The 25,074-nt window shown below is 45.0% G+C and overlaps 2 protein-coding genes across 17 annotated transcripts in view; one reads left to right on the top strand and one right to left on the bottom strand.

The window, feature by feature from the left end:
- The window catches only part of pisd (phosphatidylserine decarboxylase), a 209,295-nt gene extending 205,796 nt beyond the window's left edge, over positions 1-3,499 (top strand). For all 12 annotated transcript variants that reach the window (XM_072498774.1, XM_072498783.1, XM_072498827.1 and 9 more), the window contains one exon: positions 1,813-3,499. In XM_072498774.1, coding sequence (XP_072354875.1) covers positions 1,813-2,037 — 225 coding nt within the window. In that variant the 3' untranslated portion in view covers positions 2,038-3,499. The remainder of the gene's footprint in view (positions 1-1,812) is intronic.
- A 263-nt stretch (positions 3,500-3,762) lies between these two features.
- sfi1 (SFI1 centrin binding protein) overlaps positions 3,763-25,074 on the bottom strand; it is a 290,590-nt gene continuing 269,278 nt past the window's right edge. For all 5 annotated transcript variants that reach the window (XM_072498737.1, XM_072498720.1, XM_072498747.1 and 2 more), the window contains 2 exons: positions 8,420-8,516; positions 3,763-5,681 (listed from right to left, as the gene is read on the bottom strand). In XM_072498737.1, the coding sequence (XP_072354838.1) occupies positions 5,574-5,681; positions 8,420-8,516 (205 nt within the window). In that variant the 3' untranslated portion in view covers positions 3,763-5,573. The remainder of the gene's footprint in view (positions 5,682-8,419; positions 8,517-25,074) is intronic.

Genomic DNA, 25,074 nt, shown 5'->3' on the forward strand with positions numbered 1-25,074 from the left:
TTTACCTTACATGCATGTATTTCAGGACTTGTGGGAGGAAACTGGATATTCCTATGGGAGTATCCATAGGCTTCTTTCTCTCTCTCTCTTTTCCCCCCCCCCCCCCTTTATACACACACACACACACCTTCAATGAAGCTTTGAACTTCTGCTGAGCTGTGGGAGCTCTCCAGAACAGTAGCGCACTGCCCCAGTCAGACTCAATCACTTAAGTATTAATTTACAGCAATATTAACAGTTTTGGACAAAGAGCAGCTTGTTTTTTTTAAAGTAAAAATAACATTCTCAGGAAAACAGTTTGGAACAAGAAATAAAACAATAAGCCCGATAAACTTACCTCTCTGATAATCTAATTTTCCCATCAAAGCCCATTCCTCCAAAACTGTTAACTCTTCCATTGAAACGTATCTGTGCGGTGCCGCAGTTGCATTTTGACATCTTTTGTTACTATTGCCACCTCTGCAGATTCTCTCTAATCCTAGTTCCTGAAGTAATATGGATCTTGTTTTGGCCGTTTAACACCCCTTACTGAGGGTTCTTCTTCAATCATCCTTCTCTTTACCTTTGGAATCAGTCACCTTGTGCTTCTTTCCAATGCTTCTACATATTTTTAGTGTCTGGAATTGAACATTATTGTCTTAAATTCCATTAAAACTAACAAACCTTCTGCCATGCGGGGTTCCTACTCTTACACACTGATTAGTGATTTCAAAAGTTAGTTATGAATTAATAATGATCTCTATTATTGTCACAAGTAGGCTTACATTAACACTGCAATGAAGTTACTCAGTGAAAATCTCCTAGTCGCCACAATCCGGCACCTGTTCGGGTACACAGAGGGAGAAATCAGAATGTCCAGTTTACCTAACATCATTCGGGACTTGTGGGGGGAAACCGGAGCACCCGGAGGAAACCTACGCAGACACGAGGAGAACGGGCAGACTCCACACAGTGACTCAAGCCAGGAATCGAACCCGGGTCCCTGGCGCTGTGAAGCAACAGTGCTAACCACTGTGCTATCCCTAGGGATTGTTATTGTCACAAATGTGTATTTAATATCCGGGACGGCACGGTGGTTACACATCTCTCTCTGGAGTTTACACGTTCTTCCCTTGTCTACGTGGGTTTCCTCCGGGTGCTCCAGTTTCCTCCCACACTCCAAAGATGTACAAGTTAGATGGAGTGGTGAGGTTAAATTGCCCCAAGGTGGGATTACGGAGAATAGGATGGGATTAGGCCTAGCTGGGATGCTCTTTCAGAGGGTGGGTGCAGACTCAATGGGCCGAATGGCCTCCTGCACTATAGGGATTCTAGTAGATTCCTGCAGTGCTTCTTTTTTCCTGCTATTTTTCATTATTTCCGTTTGATTACCTCTATTCATTTACTTTGATCATTTGTGTTTAGTCGGCATTTATTTTTTGCCGCAGATCTGTTCATTTCTTGATGCTCTTTCGTCTCCGGTAAATCAGACCTCGAGAATTGGGGGGGGGGGGGGGGGGGGGGGGGGTGTGATATGTGATTGGAGCATTAAACAGAAGCTGTGGGTCAGGAACTCAGTTTGACTCCCTTAGAGTTCGCTAGAAGGAAAATCGGCCAGTTTCTGTAAAACACCCAAGCTATAGGCTCCAGTGGGAATCACCAGCAGTCCACCCGAGCGATGCTCCTAGAATCCTGATTGATCATCGTCTGTCTAGACTTTAAGGTAGATCTAGGATTTAAATGGAAATGTTTTTCTTGCATTTATTGTCAGATACTATTAAGCATCTTTGATTGCTGGCGGAAAGAATTTTTATTGTAATTTGTCTTCTGAAGGACCTGCACACCAACAGTCCCCGCTACATGAAGGGCTCTTACAATGACTTCAGCTTTGTTACAAACAACAATGAAGGCGGGATTACCATGCGAAAGGGCGAGCACCTGGGCGAGTTCAACCTGGGCTCCACCATCGTTCTCATCTTTGAGGCACCAAAAGACTTCACCTTTAGCCTTAAACCTGGACAGAAGATCAGGTTTGGCGAGGCCCTGGGGTCCATCTAATATAGAATTACCATCAATGGCATCTCAGATTGGATGGGAGCAACGAGGAGTGAATTGGGACTAAGGAATAGTGAAAAATGGTCATTACTGAAATGCGGTCTTAATTCGTGCTCCTCCTCCTCCTTTCGTCAATACTGCAGAAGCATCTCCCATTGCCTCCATATAAGGGACCAGCTCTACCAGTACTGGCAATATGGATTCTCTTGAAAGATGTACTGACCTGACTCAGTTGCTCCCATATAAAGGAAGTTGATGGGAGGATAGGACTTTACGAGCATGTGCAGTGCCATACTCTCTCCGTGCACAGGGAGAACCTGGCAGGTCACCAGGAATAACAGGACTTTGAAAGATGGGCTGAATTTGAAGGTGCTGGTCTAAATGGGAGTGGCGGGGGATTCTGATAAACCTCTTAAGGAGCTGGTGATGCTTGATTGTTTGCTGAATAGCTCCATGCAGGTGAACCAGTGGATCATTCTAACTTTTAGTTAGTGCAGTATTTTTATATACTAAAAAAGAAAAATCAGTGTAGTTTCTCATCAATTTACATTTCGGAGAATATAAATTTAATGACTATGCCAAAACTCACTGCAGCTGATCTCTGTTCTTTGGTTAACGTGGGTGTGTTTTTTCTAAAACTGAGGGTGAAATTCTAAAACTTGTGCTGCTTCATTTTGGTTTAAGCTTTATTGCGGTTGTCGATTCTCTTGAACGAGGGAAAAGGAAATGAAGTTTGGTGCAAGATGTAAAAACAGGTCACCTAATATTGTGAAGAACTGGATACTGACTCAGGTTTGACAATCTGATGCAAAATGAGTTTCTATTTTTTACTGTTGATTCTGTAATTATGTCTATGCAATGGAAAAGTCTAAGGAACCTTATTTCCTACACTGTCCATTACTTTTGATGCATAACGTGTACTAGAGCCGTGAGGGGGTGGTCGGTGGCAGAGCAGATGTTTATTTTGTTGATGATTTAGTCGAACACTTTGTTCCACAGCAAAGCATTACCATGTTCATAAACTGATGAGCAGTGGCCACTGGTTCACGGTGCCTGTTAAGTTCTGTGACTTTCTTTCCTCCCACCATGTGTTCTAAGAATCTCTTGTCCATTTAAATGTCGATGTCCTAAAGCAGTAGCCATGACAAACTCTCTGAAATGTCTTTTTGGAACCTGAGACCACTTTACTAATTTTCTTTCACAGATTTTGTGTGTGTATGTGTGATTGAGTGACTGAGAAAAGGGGCATCACTTATCTGCAGCGTTGTGATGAGGAACAAGGTTTTTTTTAAATTTAATTGTGCCAGTCAAGTTGTATTTTTGTGATCTGTTTCTTTTGTGTGGTTGCTTCAAGAGTACCTGGTTAAAAGTGTTTATTATTCACTGCAGTTTGATTTCCATGTGGAGCAGTGAAAGCTGCCACAGTGGCCAATGAATAAAATAAAATTCTAGTATTTCGCAAGAATTTTTTGCTGATTTCCTTGATTTATTTTGAAACTTCCTCACAATTGCACTTTAGAGAGTCAGTCACACAGATGAACTCAATGCAGCACAAGAATGCCATTTGTGTTTCTTCCTGTACATTGGTCACTGCCCATCAATGCACCTTTCAAAGCTTTTATCACATCCCACTGCACATCTTCCTGTTGGAAATGAAAATCCTTACACATTTCTCTCTCCCTTCTGCCCCCTTACCATGTTCTCAGTGTAGATTAGAACTCTCCTCGATTATTCCAGCTCAGACTCACAGCAAAGAGCCCAATGCTTGAGATTTTAATGCCCCTCACGCCCCTCCAAAGTTTTGCCTTCCATTGTTACAGTCAGTGGCAAAGACATAGCAAAACAACCCAAAACACTTCTCAGGAGCCATTATCATCAATATTTAAAACTGAGCCACAGGAGATATTAGGACAGATGAATATAGGTTTGAAGGAGTATCTGAAGAGGCAGAATGGTTTGGGTCCCGTGTCGATGGAAGGCATGGCCTTTATAATTTTTTGATGGGTTGTGGGCTTTGCTGGCAAGAGCAGTATTTTTATTTCCTGTCCCTAATTTCCCTTCAGAAGGTGGTGGTGAGCTGCCTTCTTGAACCGCTGCAGTCCATTTGGTGTAGGTACACCCACAGTGCTGTTGGGAAGAGATTTTGACCCAGAGACAGCGATATAATTCCAAGTCAGGATGGTGAGTGATTTGAAGGGGAATCCCATGTGCCTGCTGCCCTCGTCCTTGGTAGAGGTCTGGAAGGTAGTGTCTAAGGAGCCTTGAGCCAACCAGAGATGTAGAAATTAAAATTGGGTGGGATGTAAATTGGAGAATCGCAAAGAATTGTACGGCTGGAGGAGGTTACAGAGATAGTTTGGGGCAAATCATTGGAGGCTTTTGAAAACCGGGGTGAGACATTAATAGAGCCCAGAGCACACAGGTGAAAGGGAATTGAGATACAGGCAGCAGAGCTTTGGATGAGCAGATGTTCATATTGAATGGAAGCTTGAAGTTTGGCCAGGAGGTCATTGGTATATAGACCAGCTTTCTAGTAACATGAGCATTGGATGAGGGTTTCAGCAGCAGCTAAACTGAGGTGAGTTCAGAGTTGGGCGATGATGTAGGCATTGTTGGAAGTGGAGCAGACAGGTAGTAGAAGTTCATCTATGGCTCAAAAACAAAGGATCGGGGGTAATATATTAGCTTGGCAAACTGTATTTTCAAATTATGCATGGATTATAGCAAATTACAATCTGTATTAATGACTTGGATGAAGGGATCCAATGTAATCATGTTTGATGATACAAACTAGGTGGAAATGTAACCTGAGGACACAGGGGTTGAGTTGGTGGTATTAATGTAGGGAAATGTGATATTTTTTATTCTTCTCATCCCAGTGAATTAGTATTTGGTGTAGCAAGGAGTAAAGGGAATGGCATTCAGTCTTCCAAAATTTGTGCTTCTCCAATTCCTGAATATTGGGACAGCAGTGTGACAAATCAGAAGGCAGGGGAATAGAGTTGGTGAAAAGGTGAAGTGAACGGTGTCGGGTGTACCTGTGAGGAAGCGCAGGTGGATGAGAAATACAAGGAGGCTAAGCACAGATCTTTGAGACTCTAGATAATTGAAAGATTGGGAAGGAAGGCGGTGCAGTTTAAACTGCAAACTTTTAAAAACCAAGTTTTGATAACCCTTTTTATTCTGGAATGCATTTACATTAGATGTGCATGATTAAATACACGCGTTAGACAAAGTCAACATTCAGTCAGTACTGCCCATTCTTTCTCTTAGTCACATATGCAATACAGCGTCACGAGGGGCCACCATCTTTCATCATAATATTGTGTGAAGACTGTTGGAAATATTTCATAATAAACACGGATTTTGCTTCTGTTACAATTCTTTTTGGATCACATTGCCCAAAGTCCAACTTTCACTCAGTTCTCCTCCTTTGCAGGCTGGGGTTGATTAAGCGTGCAAGACCTTCTGCCAACGCATAACACTATTTCCTATTCTTGCATGGACCAGGCAGGAAAAGGGCAAAGTGGTGGATGTTCTCACACGGTCAGGATTTTCCGAATCTCCTGTACTCTGGCAAGTTGACCCTGTATATAAGGCACGTCCTCAGTCAGCTTCTTCGAAAGCTTTTCAATATCTCTCTCCAGCTATAAATGAACACAAACATTTGTCCAAAGGATCAGCACACTAGCGACAAATCCTATTTGTGCTTGTTGGTAATTTTCATGATGGCATTAGAACCATTACACCGGCCCATTTTCCTCAACTACTGGGTTCATTCACAGGATGGTGATTTTGCCTGATGAAATGTAGGAGCAATGGAGTCAAATCCTAGTGGCCACAATCCTACAACTTCTGTTTGTCAGCAGACCATGTGATGCTCTCCCACTCATTAAATGATGGACAGCATGTAAAAGTCAATAAAAAATAGAACCAAAACCTCCCCCATTCGCTCCTGTTGTACAAAGTTTCCAGCAGAAATATCAAATATGTTTATTTAGGTTCTCTCCTATTACAGTATTTTAAGTCTGTTATGTAGCAAACAAACTTTAAATAAGTACAAGGATTGCTCTATGGAGCAAATGGGCTCTCATTCATTGAATAAGGTATGTTCTCCGAGAGGATGATCTAGCTTTGGATTCAAGGAAACCACACGTCACACTCCTCAAATGACATTTTGACATACGATTTCAGGTAGTATGTGCTCCTGCATCATAAACATGGTATAGTGCCAGTTCACTCTTCACCTGAGAAATACCTGCCAAAAAGCGCACAAGGGCACAGGCAGGAGAGAGCACAATTTTTGGAGGATACAAATTATCTGATGACCTATGGTGTTAAGTAGTATACAATCCTCATTCTCTACACACTCAACTGTACAACGATTAAAAGGTAAGCCTTTAGCTGGGATCTAGAAACCGAAACCAGCAAGATAGATTCACCAATCAGTCAAGTGGAGACATTATTTAGTAAATGTATGGAAGTTTTAAGTGCGTTCTCATTGGGAGGCCTTGGATCACATGAAGCAGCAGCCCTGCAGTGAGGGAAAACAGGCAGAAAGGTTAAATGTACCATAGTGAGGAAGCCCATTTGCAACCGCTTGCAGTTGGCTCACAATTTTAGACAAAACAGGGCAGTTGTTGACATCTTTTAGCTTCTGCTGGCACGATTTGGTACTGACGACTTATTATTGAGATACAAAAAGCAACTTGCTGAGCGACTAGCTGCACAAGTGCATCAGCATCTTTGTCATAGAGAAGGGTTGTGTGTGCAGTCATTGTCTTTTCCAGCTGTCAAAACAGCTTTGTCCAGTGGCAGGATTGGGCCTCTTAAGGTTTGGGAATATGTGGGTAAGTTAAAAAGCCCAGCTGTTGCCAGCTAAAATTGGTCAAGAACTGCCATTTTGTCTAAAATTGTGAGCCACCTGCAAATGGTTGCAGGTGGGCCTCCTCGCTATGACACTAACCTTTGACATGGTTTTCCCTTGCTTCAGGGCTGCTGCATCAGTAACTCAGCCAGTTTGATTTAGTGCTGCCTGGTGTTCTTGCTATGCTAGAATAAAACAGCATTAGTTAATGAAATGTAAATAAGTTAATTGTTGCTGCAATTAAGGCTGTCTGGGAGTTAAAGGATTATCTGCGGTTCATCGATTTTCTCCTCATCTGTTTGGTCTGCAGGGTGTACTGGGAATCACATAACTACAAATACCATGACCACCACCTGAGACACCCATCAGCAGGAAGTTTCCATTCCGTGCCTACCTAATCCACCTTCGATCAGAAACAGCGAGCACAGTACAAACCAGAGCCCAATGCCTCTGGTCCCAGTGTCCGCTCACTCCCACAGTAACCATTAATAGATGAGGATTATAGCAAATCCCAACAATTGACAGTGGATTAAAAACTGAATACATCGCTATAGAGGAAAGACAATTACAACCAGCTGTCACCAGCAAAACAAAATCAGAAAAACTTCACAGTGAAGAAAAATGCAGAAAATGAAATCTAGAGCTGGAATTTATTTCCCAATTATTCCTCCCCACCCAGCCCAGCCACCATGCTGAGATACAGCTCTCTTGTGCACACTAGGTTCCAGTACCTCAGTGAGAAATGGTGCACTGCTGGAACATGAAGCCTAAACCTGTCTCCCAAGGACACAGGGTGGCACAGTGGTGCACTTGTGACACACAGGTCCCTGGTTCAATTCCTGCCTTGGGTGACTGTGTGGAGTTTACACATTCTCCCAGTGTCTGCGTGGGTTTCCTTCCGCAGTCCAAATATTTGGAGGTTAGGTCGATTGGCCATGATAAATTGCCCCTTAATAATCGAAAGATGTGCATGTTAGGTGGATTGGCCATGGTCAATGCGTGAGGTTAAGGGGATAGGGCGGAGATCTCCGAGGTAGGATGTTCTTTAAGAGGGTCCGGACAGACAAGATGGGTCAAATGGCCTCCTGCACGGTCGGAATTTTATGGAAACTCATCCTCAACCTCTATCTAAACATATAGGAACTTGCCACAAAGGCAGCCAACATGAGCAGAAGTTCAGCCCTATTTCTCTCCCACTTTAACCCAGGGACTCCCAACAGATATAATTGCAAAACCTTATCATGCACAAAATTTGAATGGTTTTTCCACCACAGCACCAAGGCTATTTCTTCCCAAGTGTCATGGGCAGAACTGGAGGCCCTAGAAACAGTCCAGAGAAATCAGTTAACCAGCCGACAAGCTGCGTCTACCTCAAACTCTCGATTCGGGATTAAAGAGTAGTGCAAGTTTGAAATACCTGCCTCTTAAGTATCAGGTGACTGAATAATGTCTGTGAAACTAACCGTTTCCATCTATTCCATTCAGGCCCTGTGAGGCTGTTCACCGGCACTGATTTACCTGCTTTAGTTCCTGTCTGATCTCCAACACTTCCTCTCCATCAGCAGTATTTACTTGAAGCCAATTTTGGAGCACTGAGCCCTGTTTCTGCCAGGATCTGTAAAGAAAAGTATAGACTGATTATTGTTTTAAATAATTATATCCCAGGCAGCATATAAGATAGCTCCATACTGTGAGGACTTCAGATAGGGTATGCAAATAAACTACAATTTTTTAAAATATAAATTTACAATACCCAACCAATTTCTTTTCCAATTAAGGGGCAATTTAGCATAGCCAGTGCACCTACCCTACATATTTTTGGGTAGTAAGGGTGAGACCCATGCAGACATGGGAAGAATGTGCAAACTCCACATGGACAGTGACCCGTGGCCGGAATCGAACCCAGGTCCTCAGCACTATGGCATTGATGTGGGTAGACATGGACAGATTTTTGGTGATGTACATACCTCGTCACCATTGATGCAGACAATCTAATAAATTTTCTACACACTATACAAGATGAGTATCCCTTATCTGAAATCCCAGAAAGTCTGCAGTTTTTTTCGAGTGCCGACGTAATGTCACAAATCCCTGGGCAATGCGCAGGTCCCAACACCCCACACATGCGCAGTTCCCAACGCACCACATGCACATTATATTCAGAAATCAAAAAAAATCCCCAAATCCAATACACACTCGGCCGTAAGCATTTTGGATAAGGGATGCTCAACCTGTATTCCTGTATATAACCTATCTAATAAATAGTGATTGGTTTAAAGGTCCTCCATAATAATAATCATGTCACAAGTAGGCTTACATTAACACCGCAATGAAGTTATTGTGAAAATTCCCTCTTTTGCCTCTTGATTTTCTACTATATTTGGGATGCTTATGTTTTATAATGTGAAGACGAATACAAAATATTTGTTCCAAGTCTCAGTCATTTCCTTCTTTCTATTATTAGTTCCCCAGGCTCACCCTGAGAAAGGACCAATGCTCACTTTAGCTACTTTTTTTTTTTAAATGTACTTTTCGAAGCTTTTACTCTCTATTTTTATATTTCTTGCTACTTTTTACACATTCTCTTATTTCTCCCTCTGTCATTCTTTGCTAGTTTCTAATATTTTCCCAATCTTTTGGTCTCCAACTAATCTTCAAAGCATTGTACGTCTTTTCTGAACACACATCCAGGGAAAGTAAATGTGGGTAAGAGCGTCAGTGCCAGAACTGGATGGACAGACAATTAAAGATGGAAATTAAAGACTGAGGAATAATGAGAAGAACGGAAGAATTTACCAAAACGGGCGATGAAGTGGTGGGAAGCTGCCTTCTTGAACTGCTGCAGTCAGTGTGGTGTAAATAAACCCCCAGTGCTGTTCGGAAGGGAGTTCCAGAATTCTGACCCAGTGACGGCGAAGGAATGCGGATATATTTTCAAGTCAGGATGGTGATGGCTTTGAAGAGAACTTGAAGGTGAGGTGTTACTAAGCGCCTGTTGGCCTTGTCCTCTGCCATGGTGGGGCTAGCGCATTTGGACGTTGCTGCTGAAGGAGCCCTGAGTTATCTGGAAAGACTAGAGAAGGTGAAACTTCTGACAGCAGAGGGTTATAAAGGGGAAGATTTGATACAGGTATTTAAAACTACGAAGAGCTTTGATATAGTAGATAGGAAGAAACTAGGCATTAGTAAAAGGATTCGTAACTAGATTTGAGATAATTGGCAAAAAAGCCAGGGGCGAAATAAGAATTGTTTTGACTCCTTTTAATCTGGAATGCATTGAAAGGGCTATGGAAGCAGATTGAATAGGAACTTTCAAAGGGGAACCGGATAAACACTTAAAACAGAAAATAATTGAGGGCTGTGGTGCAAAAGCAGGGGAGTGGAACTATTTAGATAGATCTTTCAAAGAACTGACACAGGCACAAGAGGTTGAATAATTTTGTACAGTGCCATTTTGTTCGGTAATAGAGGATTGCAGTTAGAAGGAAATTAGAATTCTCAAGATTAAAGCTGAGCATAAACTGAAAAGAGTAATTAAAATATGAAATAACCATTTTCTGTAAGTATTCACCAGAGAATTGCATGGTCTTGCTACTCATTGTAGGACATCTGCCCAATCACAAAGGAGTTTGAGACCAGCATGGCAGACGTATATGCTATGTTAATGGATCTGAACCAATAAATATCCCAGGCCAGAAGGGATCTGACCTAAAGGAGTTCATGGAGGAAATAGATAGGTTCAGCTATTATTGTTGATAAATCACTGGGAGGTCATGAAGGAGGATTGGAAGCTTGCAGGCATGGAACCCAGAGTTAAAGACATTAATCTGATCTAAGCAGTTACACCCGATAATGAAAATTAATATTGAGGGGATACTGGAGTAATAACTTGAGTAACGTAATAAGAAATAGCACTGTGCTCTGATCGTTCCAGCTCCACTGATCAGATCACATATTTGCAGCACTGTGCATACCTGGAGAGTGCAACACAAAAGCATGATAGTGCACTGGGGACAGCTGGGGAAGATCAACCCAGGGATAAACTGGGGAATAAATCAGGCACATAGGGCAAGATTCCCTGGCCTCCCTGCGGCATATTTCTCGGCAGTGGGAGACGGCCCACCATTGCCTGGCAGCGAGGTCTTCTGGTCCTTCGGTGTCAATGGGATTTCCCACTGAATCTACCCCATGCCACCAGGAATCCGGTGCTGGGGGTGCTGCGTGACGGGACCGGAAGATCCCGCCGGTGTGAACAACGGGACCATCTCGCCCTTAATCTTTACAGTCCAGAAAGGAGCAATGTCAAAGATGTACACAAAATATTAAATTGCACCAATAGGTTAACTCAGGCATTTTCAGGGTCGGGGGCGCGACCCACCGTCTCACGGCGCTCCCGATTGCGCAAATTTGCGGACAACAGCCGCAGCAGCCGGCTTTTAATAATGCCGGCTGCGAGCGGCCTTCAAAAAGGCTGCTCACATCCGGCATTGTTAAAAGCCGGCTGTTCCCCGCGAATTTGTGTAATCGGAGACGCAGAAGATTTTTTAATTCTATGTTATTTTCCTGCCTGATGGGAGGCAGAGAACAGGTCCCCCGCCCCCCCGAACATTGACATAACGTGCTTTGGGCACGATTGTGATTCCTCCATTTTGTCAACAAAAACAAGGTAAGAGAAAATGGTGGGTCGCGAAGGTCAGCTGGGTTGGGTCCTGATGGTTGGCCAGTTGGTAAAAATGGGTCCCCAGATAAAAAGTTTGAAAAACACTGGGTTAACTGATCCATTTACATTAAAACAGCAAATTGGAGAAGAAGAATGAGAAATATGTTATGATCGCCTTCAATGAAGACTGATTGATATTAAAGGAGAAACTTGCATTTACACAGTATCATTCATGGCCATGGGAAATCCCAAAGTGTCTTATAGCTAATACTTTTGAAGTGTGGTTGGAATGTCGGGAAAAAACAGCAATTTGTTAACAGTAAATGCCCACACACAGCAATATGATGACAGTCAGGTAACCTGTATTTTGCAATGTTTTAAAAAATAAATTTAGAGTACCCAATTCATTTTTTCCAATTAAGTGGCAATTTAACGTGGCCAATCCACCTAGACTGCACATCTTTGGATTGTGGGGGCAAACCCACGCAAACACGGGGAGAATGTGCAAACTCCACACAGACAGTGACCCAAAGCCAGGATTGAACCTGGGACCTCGGTGCCGTGAGGCAGCAATGCTAACCACTGTTCCACCGTGCTGCCCCTGTATTCTGCAATGTTGATTGAGTGATAAATATTGGCTAGGACAGCAGAGATAATTCCACTGCTCTTCTTCAAAATAGTGACATGGGATCTTTTACATTCACCTTACACCTCAATTGAACATCAGCACCCTTGACAATGCAGCACTATCCTGGAGTGTCGGCCTAGATTTCAGCGTACAAGTGACTGGAGAGAGGAGTTTCAGTGAATATTGGAGAGGGCGCAGAAAAGATTCATGAGAAGGTTCCAGGGATGAGGAACTTTGTTATGTAGATATATTGGAGAAGTTGGGCCTGTTTTCTTTGGGGAAGAGGATTCAGAGGAGATTCCATGGAGGTGTTTATAATCATGAGGGGTCTGGGCAGAGTAGATAGGGAGAAACTGTTACTTCAAAACATACATAGAAAATAGAAGCAGGAAGAGGCCATTCAGCCTTCGAGGCTGCTCCGCCATTCATTATGATCATGGCTGATCATCGTGTTCAATGCAAAAAGTGTGACAGGTAAGGCAGATGAACTTAGAGCTTGGATTAGTATGTTGCTATTACAGAGACTTGGTTGAGGGAGGGACAGGATTAGCAGCTAAACATTCCAGGATTTAGATAGGATTCAGGTGGGATGGAGGGGGATGCAAAAGGGGTGAGGGAGTTGCATTAGTGGTTAAGGAGAATATCACAGCTGTACTGTGGGAGGACACCCGAGGGCTCATACAGCGAGGCAATATGGGTAGAGCTCAGGAATAGGAAGGATGCAATCACAATGTTGGGGATTTACTATAGGCCTCCCAACAGCCAGCAGAAGATAGAGAAGCAGATATGTAGGCAGATTTTGTAAAGATGTAAAAGCAACAGGGTTGTTGTAGGTAATTTTACCTTCTATAATATCTGGACTCACAGTGCTAGAGGCTTGGATGGGGGAGAATTTGTAAGGAGCATCCAAAAGGGTTTCTTAAAACAATATGTAAATAGTCCAACTAGGGAAGAGGCCGTACTGGACCTGGTATTGGGGAATGAGCCTGGCCAGGTGGTTGATGTTTCAGTAGCGATCATTTCAGGAACAGTGGCCATAATTCCGTAAGAATTCAGGATCAACATGTTCCTATGAGGATGAAGGATAAGTATGGCCAGTTTCTGGAACCTTGGATAACGAGCGATATTGAGAGCCTAGTCAGAAAGAAAAAGGAAGCATTCTTAAGGTCTAGAAGGCTAAGATGTGGAGATGCCGGTGTTGGACTGGGTGAGCACAGTAAGAAGTCTTACAACACCAGGTTAAAGTCCTACAGGTTTGTTTCAAACACTAGCTTTCGGAGCACTGCTCCTCATTCACCTGAGGAAGGAGCAGTGCTCCGAAAGCTAGTGTTTGAAACAAACCTGTTGGACTTTAACCTGGTGTTGTAAGACTTCTTAGAAGGCTAAGAACAGACAAAGCCCTTGAAGAATATAAAGAAAGTAGGACGGAACTTAAGCAAAGAGTCAAGGCTAAAAGGTGTCATGGAAAGTCATTGACAAACGGTTAAGGAGAATCCCAAGGCATTTTATACATATATAAAGAGCAAGAGGGTAGCCAGAGAAATGGTTGGCCCACTCTAGGACAGAGGAGGGAATCTATGTATGGAGCCATAGTGTTATGGGCCAGGGTTTAGAGAACTCCAAAGTGTATCATGGAGTTCACCTGACCCACAATTTTTAATAGATTGTGGTTACGGGGAGCACACAGGCTTACCTTACAGGTGTGATGCACCAGAGATCCACAGTACTTTTAAATTAAAACAATGTTTATTTATGAAACCAGTTAACACTTTATAAACCCACAGTAAACATCTTAACTATCAACACCAATCCTCCCCACAGATACAATATTCTATAAGTAAACCTTAATCTTTCCTTTTTTTTTTTTAAATTCAACTTTTTCACATTTTCTCCCACATTTACATCCATCAACAATAAACAATAATCAGCAAGATATGTCAGTCCCCATAATAACAACGATCCCATCTACCCACCAACCCCCAAACCTCAACCCGCATGTTTACATAAACAAATGACAAAAAGGAATCAGGGATTACCCGTAGTCACCCTTAATCTTACACAGCTCCCCCCCACCCCAGGTCTCCAGCTCCTCCCATCCACAGCCTCTTGTAAAACTCCTCCTCCCAACCTCGGTTCCTTCCCCCCAACTTTCCACCCCGGCTAGACCACTCGAACCCTGTTCTGCCAGGCTCCGATAGCCGCAGCCCGTCCCCCCACCTCACTCCCGTTCACTGGCCGGCTTAAACCGGCCAGCGTGGAGGCCCCCGCCCGGGTCCCTTTCCCACTTGCCCGGCCCTAGGAAAGCCCAAAGATCCCCTTTTAGCACACAAACCCCGCATATCCACCTACACCCCAAAGAACCCTCATTTCGATTGAAAGTCCTGTCACTTCCCTTGTCCAAATATATACCACATTGGCTCCTTTAGTCTCCACACCCACGCGCAGTGATACAAAAAATAAGAAAATACAGTCATGAGGTTACATCGGCACATGGCCATTCCTCAATATGTCAGTTCTACCACAGTCCTGCTTTCGCAAACTCCTCCGCTGCTTCCGCCGTTCCAAAATAAAAGTCCCTGAGCTTGTAAGTCACCCTCAGCTTCGCTGGATATACAATGCCGCACCGCAGCTTGCTAATGTACAGTGCCCTCTTCAACCGGTTGAAGGCAGCCCGCCTCCTTGCCAGCTCCACCGTAAAGTCCTAGTATACACGTATACCAGCTCCAGCCCACTGCACCACCTGCTTCTGCTTGGCCCAGCCAGGACCTTCTCCTTCACACTGTACCTACGAAAGCACAGAGTCACTACCCTTGGCGGCTCACTCGCCTTTGGTACAGGCCTCCACAACCGATGAGCCCGATCCAGTTCATATCGTGAGGGATCCTCCCCCAATAGTTTTGCCAGCATCGCGGCAAAATACTCAGTCGGCTTCGGTCCTTCAGCTCCTTCGGGCAGCCCCACAATCCTCAAATTCTGTCGCCTGGATCTGTTTTCCAGGTCTTCCATTTTTCCTCGCAGATCCTTGTTAGTGTCCATCACATTCCGCATCTCTTTCCCCATCAAGGCAAGTTGATCACCATGCTGCAATAACGTCTCCTCCACTTCCTTCAGCGCCTCCCCTTACTCTCGCACCTCCGCCACTGCGCTCGCCACCTCCGTCCTCACCGGGGAAACCGCCTCCTCCACCAGCACACTCAAAACCTCCCTCATCTCCTTCCCCACCGTCTCCATGCATTTCGCAATCTGCGCCAACTGCTTTTCAAATTCCGCAGCCATCACCTTAGTTATTTCTTCAGCCGTAAGCAGTGCGGCCTTCCCTGGTGCTCCAGCCTCCATTTTCCTTGGTGACCCCGCGGTGACCTTTCCACTCCCCGACGGACCTTCAGCTGGTTTTTTTCCGGCCTTTTTTTGCTCACCCTCGACATATTTCTTTGTTTTGTTTTTCCTCCTGTGTCTTCACTGTGCCTCCTCCGTGCCTTCTCCCTGCTTCTGCCGCCTCCGTGGACCCTGGGACCGGGCTTAAAGCCCCGAAAATGCCGTTCCCGAACGGGAGCCCTCCATTGTGCTCCCGCCCACCGTCACCGGAAGTCTTCTAATCTTTCCTTATTAACATCCATAAGACAAAAGACCCTTTTTAACACCAAGATCAGGTTTAAATTCGCTACTGAGAGCAGTCAGCACTTTGAAATCACCCAATTGATCTGGACAGTCTTTAGTTTGCAGAGAGATCCTTATACAGCACCTTGCTTTGCCTGCAGCTATCCAGCTCTCAAAACGAAACTAAAACACACCCTGGAGCAAACAGCCTAAAACGAAAGTAAAGCAGACAGATAGCCCAGCTTCACCCACACTCTGACATCACAGATAAACACCCATTTATTAAAGGTACATCCACTAGAGATATTTTATAAACACCCATTTCTTCAAGGTACTCGCACATGACAATAGGAAATGGGTGAGGTCCTAAATTAGTACTTTGCATCAGAATTCACCAAAGGACTTGGTGGATGATGAGTCTAGGGAAAGGTGTGTAGATAGTTTGAGGCATGTCAATATCAAAAAGGAGTTGTTGGGCATCTTAAAAAGCATTAAGTTAGATAAGTCCCCAGGGCCTGTTGGGATCTACCCCAGAATACGGAGGGAGGCAAGGGAGGAAATTGCTGGGGCCTTGACAGAAATCTTTGTATCCTCATTGGCTACAGGTGAGCTCCCAGAGGACTAGAGACTAGCCAATGTTGTTCTTTTGTTTAAGAAGGGTAGCAGGGATAATACAGGAAATTCTGGGACGGTGAGGGAAATTATTGGAGGTTTCCTTTTCTTTTTTTAACGTATTTTATTACAAACTTGTATCAAAGCAGGTTACAGCAAGTAAACATCCCGGGAAACATACTTCCCAACAATCAACTATACAGTTGCTACAGATTTTTTCCCTTTTTCAACCCCTCTCCCCATCAACCACCCCCCCCAATCCCTGCGACGAATAGCTCCTCAAACACGGTCACAACATCCCCCACCTTTTCACAAACTCCCCCGCTGAGCCCCTTAACTCATACTTTATCTTCTCTAACCGCAGGAAGTCGTACAGGTCACCCAACCATGCCGTTACCCCCCGGTGGCGATGCCAACCACCATTCCAGCAAAATTCGTCGCCGTGCAATCAGAGAGACCAAGGCCACGACATCGGCCTTCCTCCTCTCCATGAGTTCCGGCTTCTCTGAAACCCCAAATATTGCCACCAAAGGGTCCGGGGTCCGCCTCCTCCTCCTCTATCCTGGCTAAGACCGCGAACGCTCCCGCCCAGAATCTTCCCAACTTTTCACAACCCCAAAACATGTGCGTGTGATTCACTGGCCCCGCCCACACCTCTCACACTCATCTGCTACCCCCTGAAAGAAACCATTCATTCTCACCCGAGTCATATGCACCCTGTGCACCGCCTTAAACTGTATCAGGCTCATCCTTGCACAAGAGGAGGTCCCATAAGACATAGGAGCGGATGTAAGGCCATTCGGCCCATCGAGTCCACTCCACCATTCAATCATGGCTGATTTCAACTCCATTTACCCGCTCTCTCCATAACCCTTAATTCCTCGAGAAATCAAGAATTTATCAACTTCTGTCTTAAAGACACTCAACGTCCCGGCCTCCACCGCCCTCTGTGGCAATGAATTCAACAAACCCACCACTCTGGCTGAAGAAATTTCTCCTTATCTCTGTTCTAAAGTGACTCCCTTTTATTCTAAGGCTGTGCCCCAGGGTCCTAGTCTCCCCTGCTAATGGAAACAACTTCCCTACGTCCACCCTATCTAAGCCATTCATTATCTTGTAAGTTTCTATTAGATCTCCCCTCAACCTCCTAAACTCCAATGAATATAATCCCAGGATCCTCAGACGTTCATCGTATGTTAGGCCTACCATTCCTGGGATCATCCGTGTGAATCTCCGCTGGACCCGCTCCAGTGCCAGTATGTCCTTCCTGAGGTGTGGGGCCCAAAATTGCTCACAGTATTCTAAATGGGGCCTAACTAATGCTTTATAAAGCTTCAGAAGTACATCCCTGCTTTTATATTCCAAGCCTCTTGAGATAAATGACAACATTGCATTTGCTTTCTTAATTACGGACTCAACCTGCAAGTTTACCTTTAGAGAATCCTGGACTAGGACTCCCAAGTCCCTTTGCACTTCAGCATTATGAATTTTGTCACCGTTTAGAAAATAGTCCATGCCTCTATTCTTTTTTCCAAAGTGCAAGACCTCGCACTTGCCCACGTTGAATTTCATCAGCCATTTCTTGGACCACTCTCCTAAACTGTCTAAATCTTTCTGCAGCCTCCCCATCTCCTCCATACTACCTGCCCCTCCACCTATCTTTGTATCATCGGCAAACTTAGCCAGAATGCCCCCAGTCCCATCATCTAGATTGTTAATATATAAAGAGAACAGCTGTGGCCCCAACACTGAACCCTGCGGGACACCACTCGTCACCGGTTGCCATTCCGAAAAAGAACCTTTTATCCCAACTCTCTGCCTTCTGCCTGACAGCCAATCGTCAATCCATGTTAGTACCTTGCCTCGAATACCATGGGCCCTTATTTTACTCAGCAGTCTCCCGTGAGGTACCTTATCAAAGGCCTTTTGGAAGTCAAGATAGATAACATCCATTGGCTCTCCTTGGTCTAACCTATTTGTTATCTCTTCAAAGAACTCTAACAGGTTTGTCAGGCACAACCTACCCTTACTAAATCCATGCTGACTTGTCCTAATCCGACTCTGCACTTCCAAGAATTTAGAAATCTCATCCTTAACAATGGATTCTAGAATCTTGCCAACAACCGAGGTTAGGCTAATTGGCCTATAATTTTCCATCTTTTTCCTTGTTCCCTTCTTGAACAGGGGGGTTACAACAGCGATTTTCCAATCCTCTGGGACTTTCCCAAGATCATAACTAACGCCTCCACTATTTCTTCAGCTATCTCCTTTAGAACTCTAGGATGTAGCCCATCTGGGCCCGGAGATTTATCAATTTGTAGACCTCTTAGTTTCTCTAGCACTTTCTCCTTTGTGATGGCTACCATATTCAACTCTGCCCCCTGACTCTCCTGAATTGTTGGGATATTACTCATGTCTTCTACTGTGAAGACTGACGCAAAGTACTTATTTATTTCCTCAGCTATTTCCTTGTCTCCCATCACTAGATTACCAGCCTCATTTTGGAGCGGCCCAATGTCTACTTTTGCCTCCCGTTTGTTTTTAATGTATTTAAAGAAACTTTTACTATCATTCCTAATGTTATTGGCTAGCCTACCTTCAAATTTGATCCTCTCTTTCCTTATTTCTCTTTGTTATCCTCTGTTTGTTTTTGTAGCCTTTCCAATCTTCTGACTTCCCACTACTCTTTGCCACATTATAGGCTTTCTCTTTTGCTTTGATGCATTCCCTAACTTCCTTTGTCAGCCATGGCTGCCTAATCCCCCCTCTGATAACCTTTCTTTTCTTTGGGATGAACCTCTGTACTGTGTCCTCAATTACTCCCAGAAACTCCTGCCATTGCTGTTCTACTGTCTTTCCCACTAGGCTCTGCTCCCAGTCGATTTTCGTCAGTTCCTCCCTCATGCCCCTGTAGTTACCTTTATTTAACTGTAACACCTTTACATCTGATTCTACCTTCTTTCTTTCAAATTGGAGATTGAATTCTACCATATTATGATCACTGCCTCCTAAGTGTTCCCTTACTTTAAGTTCTTTAATCAAGTCTGGCTCATTACATAACACTAAGTCCAGAATGGCCTGTTCCCTCGTGGGCTCCATCACAAGCTGTTCCAAAAAGCCCGCCTGTAAACATTCAATGAATTCCCTTTCCTTGGGTCCACTGACAGCATTATTTACCCAGTCCACCTGCATATTGAAGTCCCCCATGATCACTGTGACCTTGCCTTTCTGACATGCACTTTCTATTTCGTGGTGCATTTTGTGCCCTCAGTCCTGACCACTGTTAGGAGGCCTGTACATAACTCCCATTATGGTTTTTTTGCCTTTGTGGTTCCTCAACTCGACCCACACAGACTCCACATCATCTGACCCTATGTCGTTTAGTGCTATTGATTTAATTTCATTCCTAATTAACAAGGCAACCCCGCCCCCTCTGCCCACCTCTCTGTCTTTTCGATAGGTTGTGAATCCCTGGATGTTTAAATGCCAGCCCTGAACCCCCTGCAACCACGTCTCTGTGATGCCTACCACATCATACCTGCCAGCCACAATCTGGGCCACAAGCTCATCTACCTTGTTCCGTACACTGCGCGCATTTAAATATAGCACCTTTAATTCTCTATTGACCGTCCCTTTTTGTTTTCTTAGTGTGGTGGAACTTGGTTTACTGAGCCTTTCCATACACTGTCATATTTTGTGGGATGGGGACTATCGTAACCTCTCCTGAGTTCTGTCTTTTCGTGCTTTTTTGTATTCCTAAGCAGCTACGCTTCCCACTGATTACTTCACCTCTTGGTTCCCTGACTTTCCCTTCCCCCCCCAATCTCTAGTTCAAAGTCCTATTGACCACCCTATTTACTCTTTTCGCCAGAACACTGGTCCCAGCTCAGTTCAGGTGGAGACCATCCCAACGGTATAGGTCCCCCCTGTCCCAAAACTGATGGCAGTGTCCCATGAAAAGGAACCCCTCTTTCCCACACCACTCTTTCAGCCACGTGTTAACTTCCCTTATTCTTGCCTCCCTATGCCAATTTGCACGTGGCTCCGGCAGTAATCCGGAGATTATGACCCTTGAGGACCCGTTTTTTAAATTTGAATCCTAGCTTTTTATAATCTCTAAACAGGTCCTCTTTTCTAGACTTGCCTATGTTGTTGGTACCGACATGGACCACAACAACTGGATCCTCCCCCTCCCTCTCCAGTATCCTTTCAAGCTGGTCAGAGATGTCCCGCACCCTAGCAGGCAACATACCACGCGGGACTCTTTATCCTGCTCACAAAGGATACTATCTATCCCCCTGATAATAGAATCCCCTACAACTACAACTTGCCTATTTACTCCCTCCCCTTGAATGGCCTGCTGAACCATGGTGCCTTGGTCAGCTGACTCATCCTTCCTGCAGCCCTGTTCGCCATCCACACAGGGAGCAAGTGCCTCATACCTGTTGGACAGGGTCAAGGGCTGAGGCTCCTGAGTTCCTGACTGCTGGTTCCCTTTACCTGCCTGACTTGCAGTCACACCCTGCTGTCCCTGGGCACTGGCAGGATTTAAACTACTTACTCTGACAGGTGTGACTGCCTCCTGAAACACAGTGTCCAGGTAAGTCTCCCCCTCCCAGATGTGCCTCAGTGTTTGAAGCTCAGACTCCAGCTCATCAACTCTGAGCCGGAGCTCTTCGAGCAGCCAACAGTCCCGGTTACCCTTCGCAGTGCCTCACTCCATACTCCCCAATTGATCTCCATTCCCAACTCCACTTCCCATTTCTCCTTGATCTTCACCACCCGCTCACTTCCCCGCTCCCCCAGCCACTTACATATATCCCCAATTTTTCCCTTCCCTTCCACATCTGGAAGCAGCAGTCGCTCCAGCAGGATGTATCCCGGCAACCTAGGGAACCCCTTCCAGACCTTTTGTGCAAAGTCCCTAACCTGTAGATACCTGAACTCACTACCCCTCGGCAGCTCTACCCTCTTCTTTAGCTCCTCCAGACTGGCAAACCCTTCCTCCAAATACAAATCCCTCACCTTGACCAGCCCCACTTCCCTCCACCTCCTAAATATACTACCCAGCCCCCACCCCCAGCTCAAACCCATGATTCTTGCACAGCGGCGTTGACACCAACATCCCTTCCACCCTAAAATGCCTCCTCAGCTGATTCCATATCTTCACCGTGGACTGCACCACTGGGCTCCCTGAATACCTATTCGGAGCCATTGCAATGCTGCCATCACCATAGCCCTCAAACTAGACCCCTTACAAGATTCCTCCTCCATCCTAACCCACTCTACCCCGTCTCCTTCCCAACACCGCCGCACCTTGTCCAAATACACCGTAAATCCTAAGGACAGGATTTACTCACATTTGGAAACAAATGGACCTATTAGCGATAGGCAGCATGGTTTTGTGAACGGGAGGTTGTGACTCACTAACTTGATCGAGTATTTTGAGGAAGTGACAAAGATGATTGATGAATAAAGGGCAGTGGATGTTGTCTACATGGGCTTCAGCAAAGCCTTTGACAAGGCCTTCATGTCAGACTGGTACAAAAGGTGAAGTCACACGGGATCAGACATGAGCTGGCAAGATGGGTACAGAACTGGCTCAGTCATAGAAGACAGAGGGTAGCAGTGGAAGGGTGCTTTTCTGAATGGAAGGCTGTGACTAGTGGTGTTCCGTAGGGATCAGTGCTTGGACCTTTGTTGTTCATAGTATATATAAATAACTTGGGAGGAAAATGTAGTTGGTCTGATCAGTAGGTTTGCGGACGACACAAAGATTGGTTGAGTTGCAGATAGTGAAGATGATTGTCAGGGGATACAACAGGACAATGATCAGTTGGGAGACTTGGGCAGTGAAATGGCAGATGGAGTTTAATCCGGACAAATGTAAGGTAATGCATTTTAGAAGGTGTAGTACAGGTGGGAATTATACAATAAATGGCAGAACCCTTAGGAGTATTGACAGGCAGAGAGATCTGGGTGTACAGGTCCACAGATCACTGAAAGTGGCAACGCAGGTAGATAAGGTAGTCAAGAAGGCATACGGCAATCTTGCCTTCATCGGTCAGAGCACCGAGTATAAAAATTGGCAAGTCATGCTGCAGCTGTACAGAGCCTTAGTTCAATTCTACGTACAATTGTGGTCGCCACACTAAAAGAAAGATGCGGATGCTTTGGAGCGGGTACTGAAGAGGTTTAACAGGATGTTGTCTGGTCTGGAGGTTAAAAGCTATGAGGCGAGGTTGGATAAACATGGATTATTTTCAAACAATGGGGGTTGAGGGGTGACCTGATAGAGTTTACAAAATTATGAGTGGCATGGACAGAGTGGATAGTCAGACGTTTTTTCCCAGGGTGGAAAAGTCAATTACGTGGGGACAGAAGTTTAAGGTGCGAGGGGGAACGTTTAGAGGAGATGTGCGAGGTACGATTTTTACACAGAGGGTGGTGAGTGCCTGGAATGCGCTGCCGGGAATTGATGGAAGCAGAAACGATAGCAACGTTTAAGAGGCATCTTGACGAATACATGAATAGGATGGGAAATGCAGGAAGTTTTACTTTAACAGACATCATGATCGGCGCAGGCTTGAAGGGCCAGTTCCTGTGCTGTACTATTCTTTGTTCAATAACCTGATCCCGCCTTCTCCCATATCCCTTGATTCATTTAGCCCCAAGGGCTATATCTAATTCCTTCTTGAAATTACACAACCTCAACTACTTACTGTGGTAGTGAATTCCACAGATTCACCATTCTCTGGGTGAAGAAAGGTCTCCTCGCCTCAGGCCTAAAAGGTTTACCCCTTATCCTCAAACTGTGACCCCTAGTTCTGGACTCCCCCACCATCGGGAACATTCTTTCTGAATCTGCCCTGTCTAATCCTGTTAGAATTTTGTAAGTTTCTATGAGATCCCCTCTCAATCTTCTGAACTCCAATGAATATAATCCTAACCAATTTAGTCTCTCCTCATGTGACAGTCCCGCCATCCCAGGAATCAGCCGGGTAAACCTTCGCTACACTCCCTCCATAGCAAGAACATACTTCCTCAGATAAGGACACCAAAATTGCACTCAATACTCCAGGTGTGGCCTCATCAATGCCCTATACAATTGCAGTAAAACATCCATATTCCTATACTCAAATTCTCTCGCTATGACGACCAACATACCATTTGCCTTCTTTCCTGCCTGCTGTACCTGCACGCTTACTTTCAGCAACTGATGCACGAGGACACCAAGGTCTCGCTGAGTATACACCTCTCTCAATTTACACCTATTCAAATAATCTGCCTTCCTATTTTTGCCACCAAAGCAGATAACCTCACATTTATCCACATACTGCATCTGCCATGCATATGCTCACTCAATCAGCCTGTCCAAATCCCACTGAAGCAGTTCTGTACCCTCCTCGCAGCTCACCCTCCCATCCAAATTTGTACACCTGCAAATTTGGAGATAATACATTTAGTTCTCTCGTCCAAAACATTAATATAAAATGTGAACAGTTGGGATCCTTGCACAGATCCCCTTCTGTACCCCACTAATCATTGCCTGCCAATCGGAAAAAAGGACCATGTATTCCAACCTTTTGCTTCCTGTCTGCTAACCAGCTTTCTATCCACCTCAAGATACTATCCGCAATCCCATGCACTTTAACTTTACACAGTAATCTGCTATGTGAGACCTTGTCGAAAGCCTTCTTGATAGTCTAAATAAACCACACCCATTGTTCTCCCTGGTTAACTCTACTAGTTACAGTCCAGTAATAATAGCTTCATTGAGAATTTGGAGGCAGTTTCTCCCAACACTTCGGGTTGGGGGCAGGGTCAAGGGAAATGCTGATTCGGGGGAACCACAGATTTGAGCCAGGGAAGTGGGATGGAAATTTTCGGAAATGGGAGGAGAAAGGGATTAAGACACTAAAAGATTTGTTTCTTAGGAGTCGGTTTGCAGGATTGAAGGAGCTGGAAGCCAAGTATGGGCTGGAACAGGGGGAAATGTTTAGATACATGCAGGTTCGAAATTTTGCCAGAGAGGAGATACAGAGCTTCCCGGTGGAGCCGGCCTCCACATTGCTGGAGGAGGTGCTGACGACAGGGGGACTGGAGAAGGGGGTAGTATCGGCAGTTTACAGAGCTATTTTGGAAAAAGGAGAAGGCAGCACTAGAAAGGATCAAAGCAAAGTGGGAGGAAGAGTTGGAAGAGGATATGGAGGAGGGGTTCTGGTGTGAGATGCTCCGGTTGGGGCTGATACAGCTGACGGTGGTATACAGAGCACACCTCACGAGGGCGAGGATGAGCCGATTCTTTGAAGGAGTAGAAGATGTATGTGAACGCTGTTTGGGGGGGGGGGGGGGGGGAGGGGGAAGAGTCCCGCTAATCACGTTCATATGTTTTGGTCCTGTCCAAAGCTGGAGGATTACTGGAAGGAGGTTTTTAGTGTAATCTCTAAAGTGGTGCACGTGAAACTGGACCCGAGCCCTCGGGAGGCCATATTCGGGGTGTCGGACCAGCAGGGGTTGGAAACGGGTGCAGAAGCAAATGTTGTAGCCTTCGCCTCGTTGATCTCCTGAAGGTGGATCCTGATGGGTTGGAGAGCAGCCTCTTCACCCTGTGCCCTGGCGTGGCGGGGGGACCCGTTGGAATTCTTGACTCTTGAGAAGGTTAAATTTGAACTG

This window comes from Scyliorhinus torazame, chromosome 1 (genome assembly GCF_047496885.1).
Source record: "Scyliorhinus torazame isolate Kashiwa2021f chromosome 1, sScyTor2.1, whole genome shotgun sequence".
Lineage (NCBI taxonomy): Eukaryota > Metazoa > Chordata > Chondrichthyes > Carcharhiniformes > Scyliorhinidae > Scyliorhinus > Scyliorhinus torazame.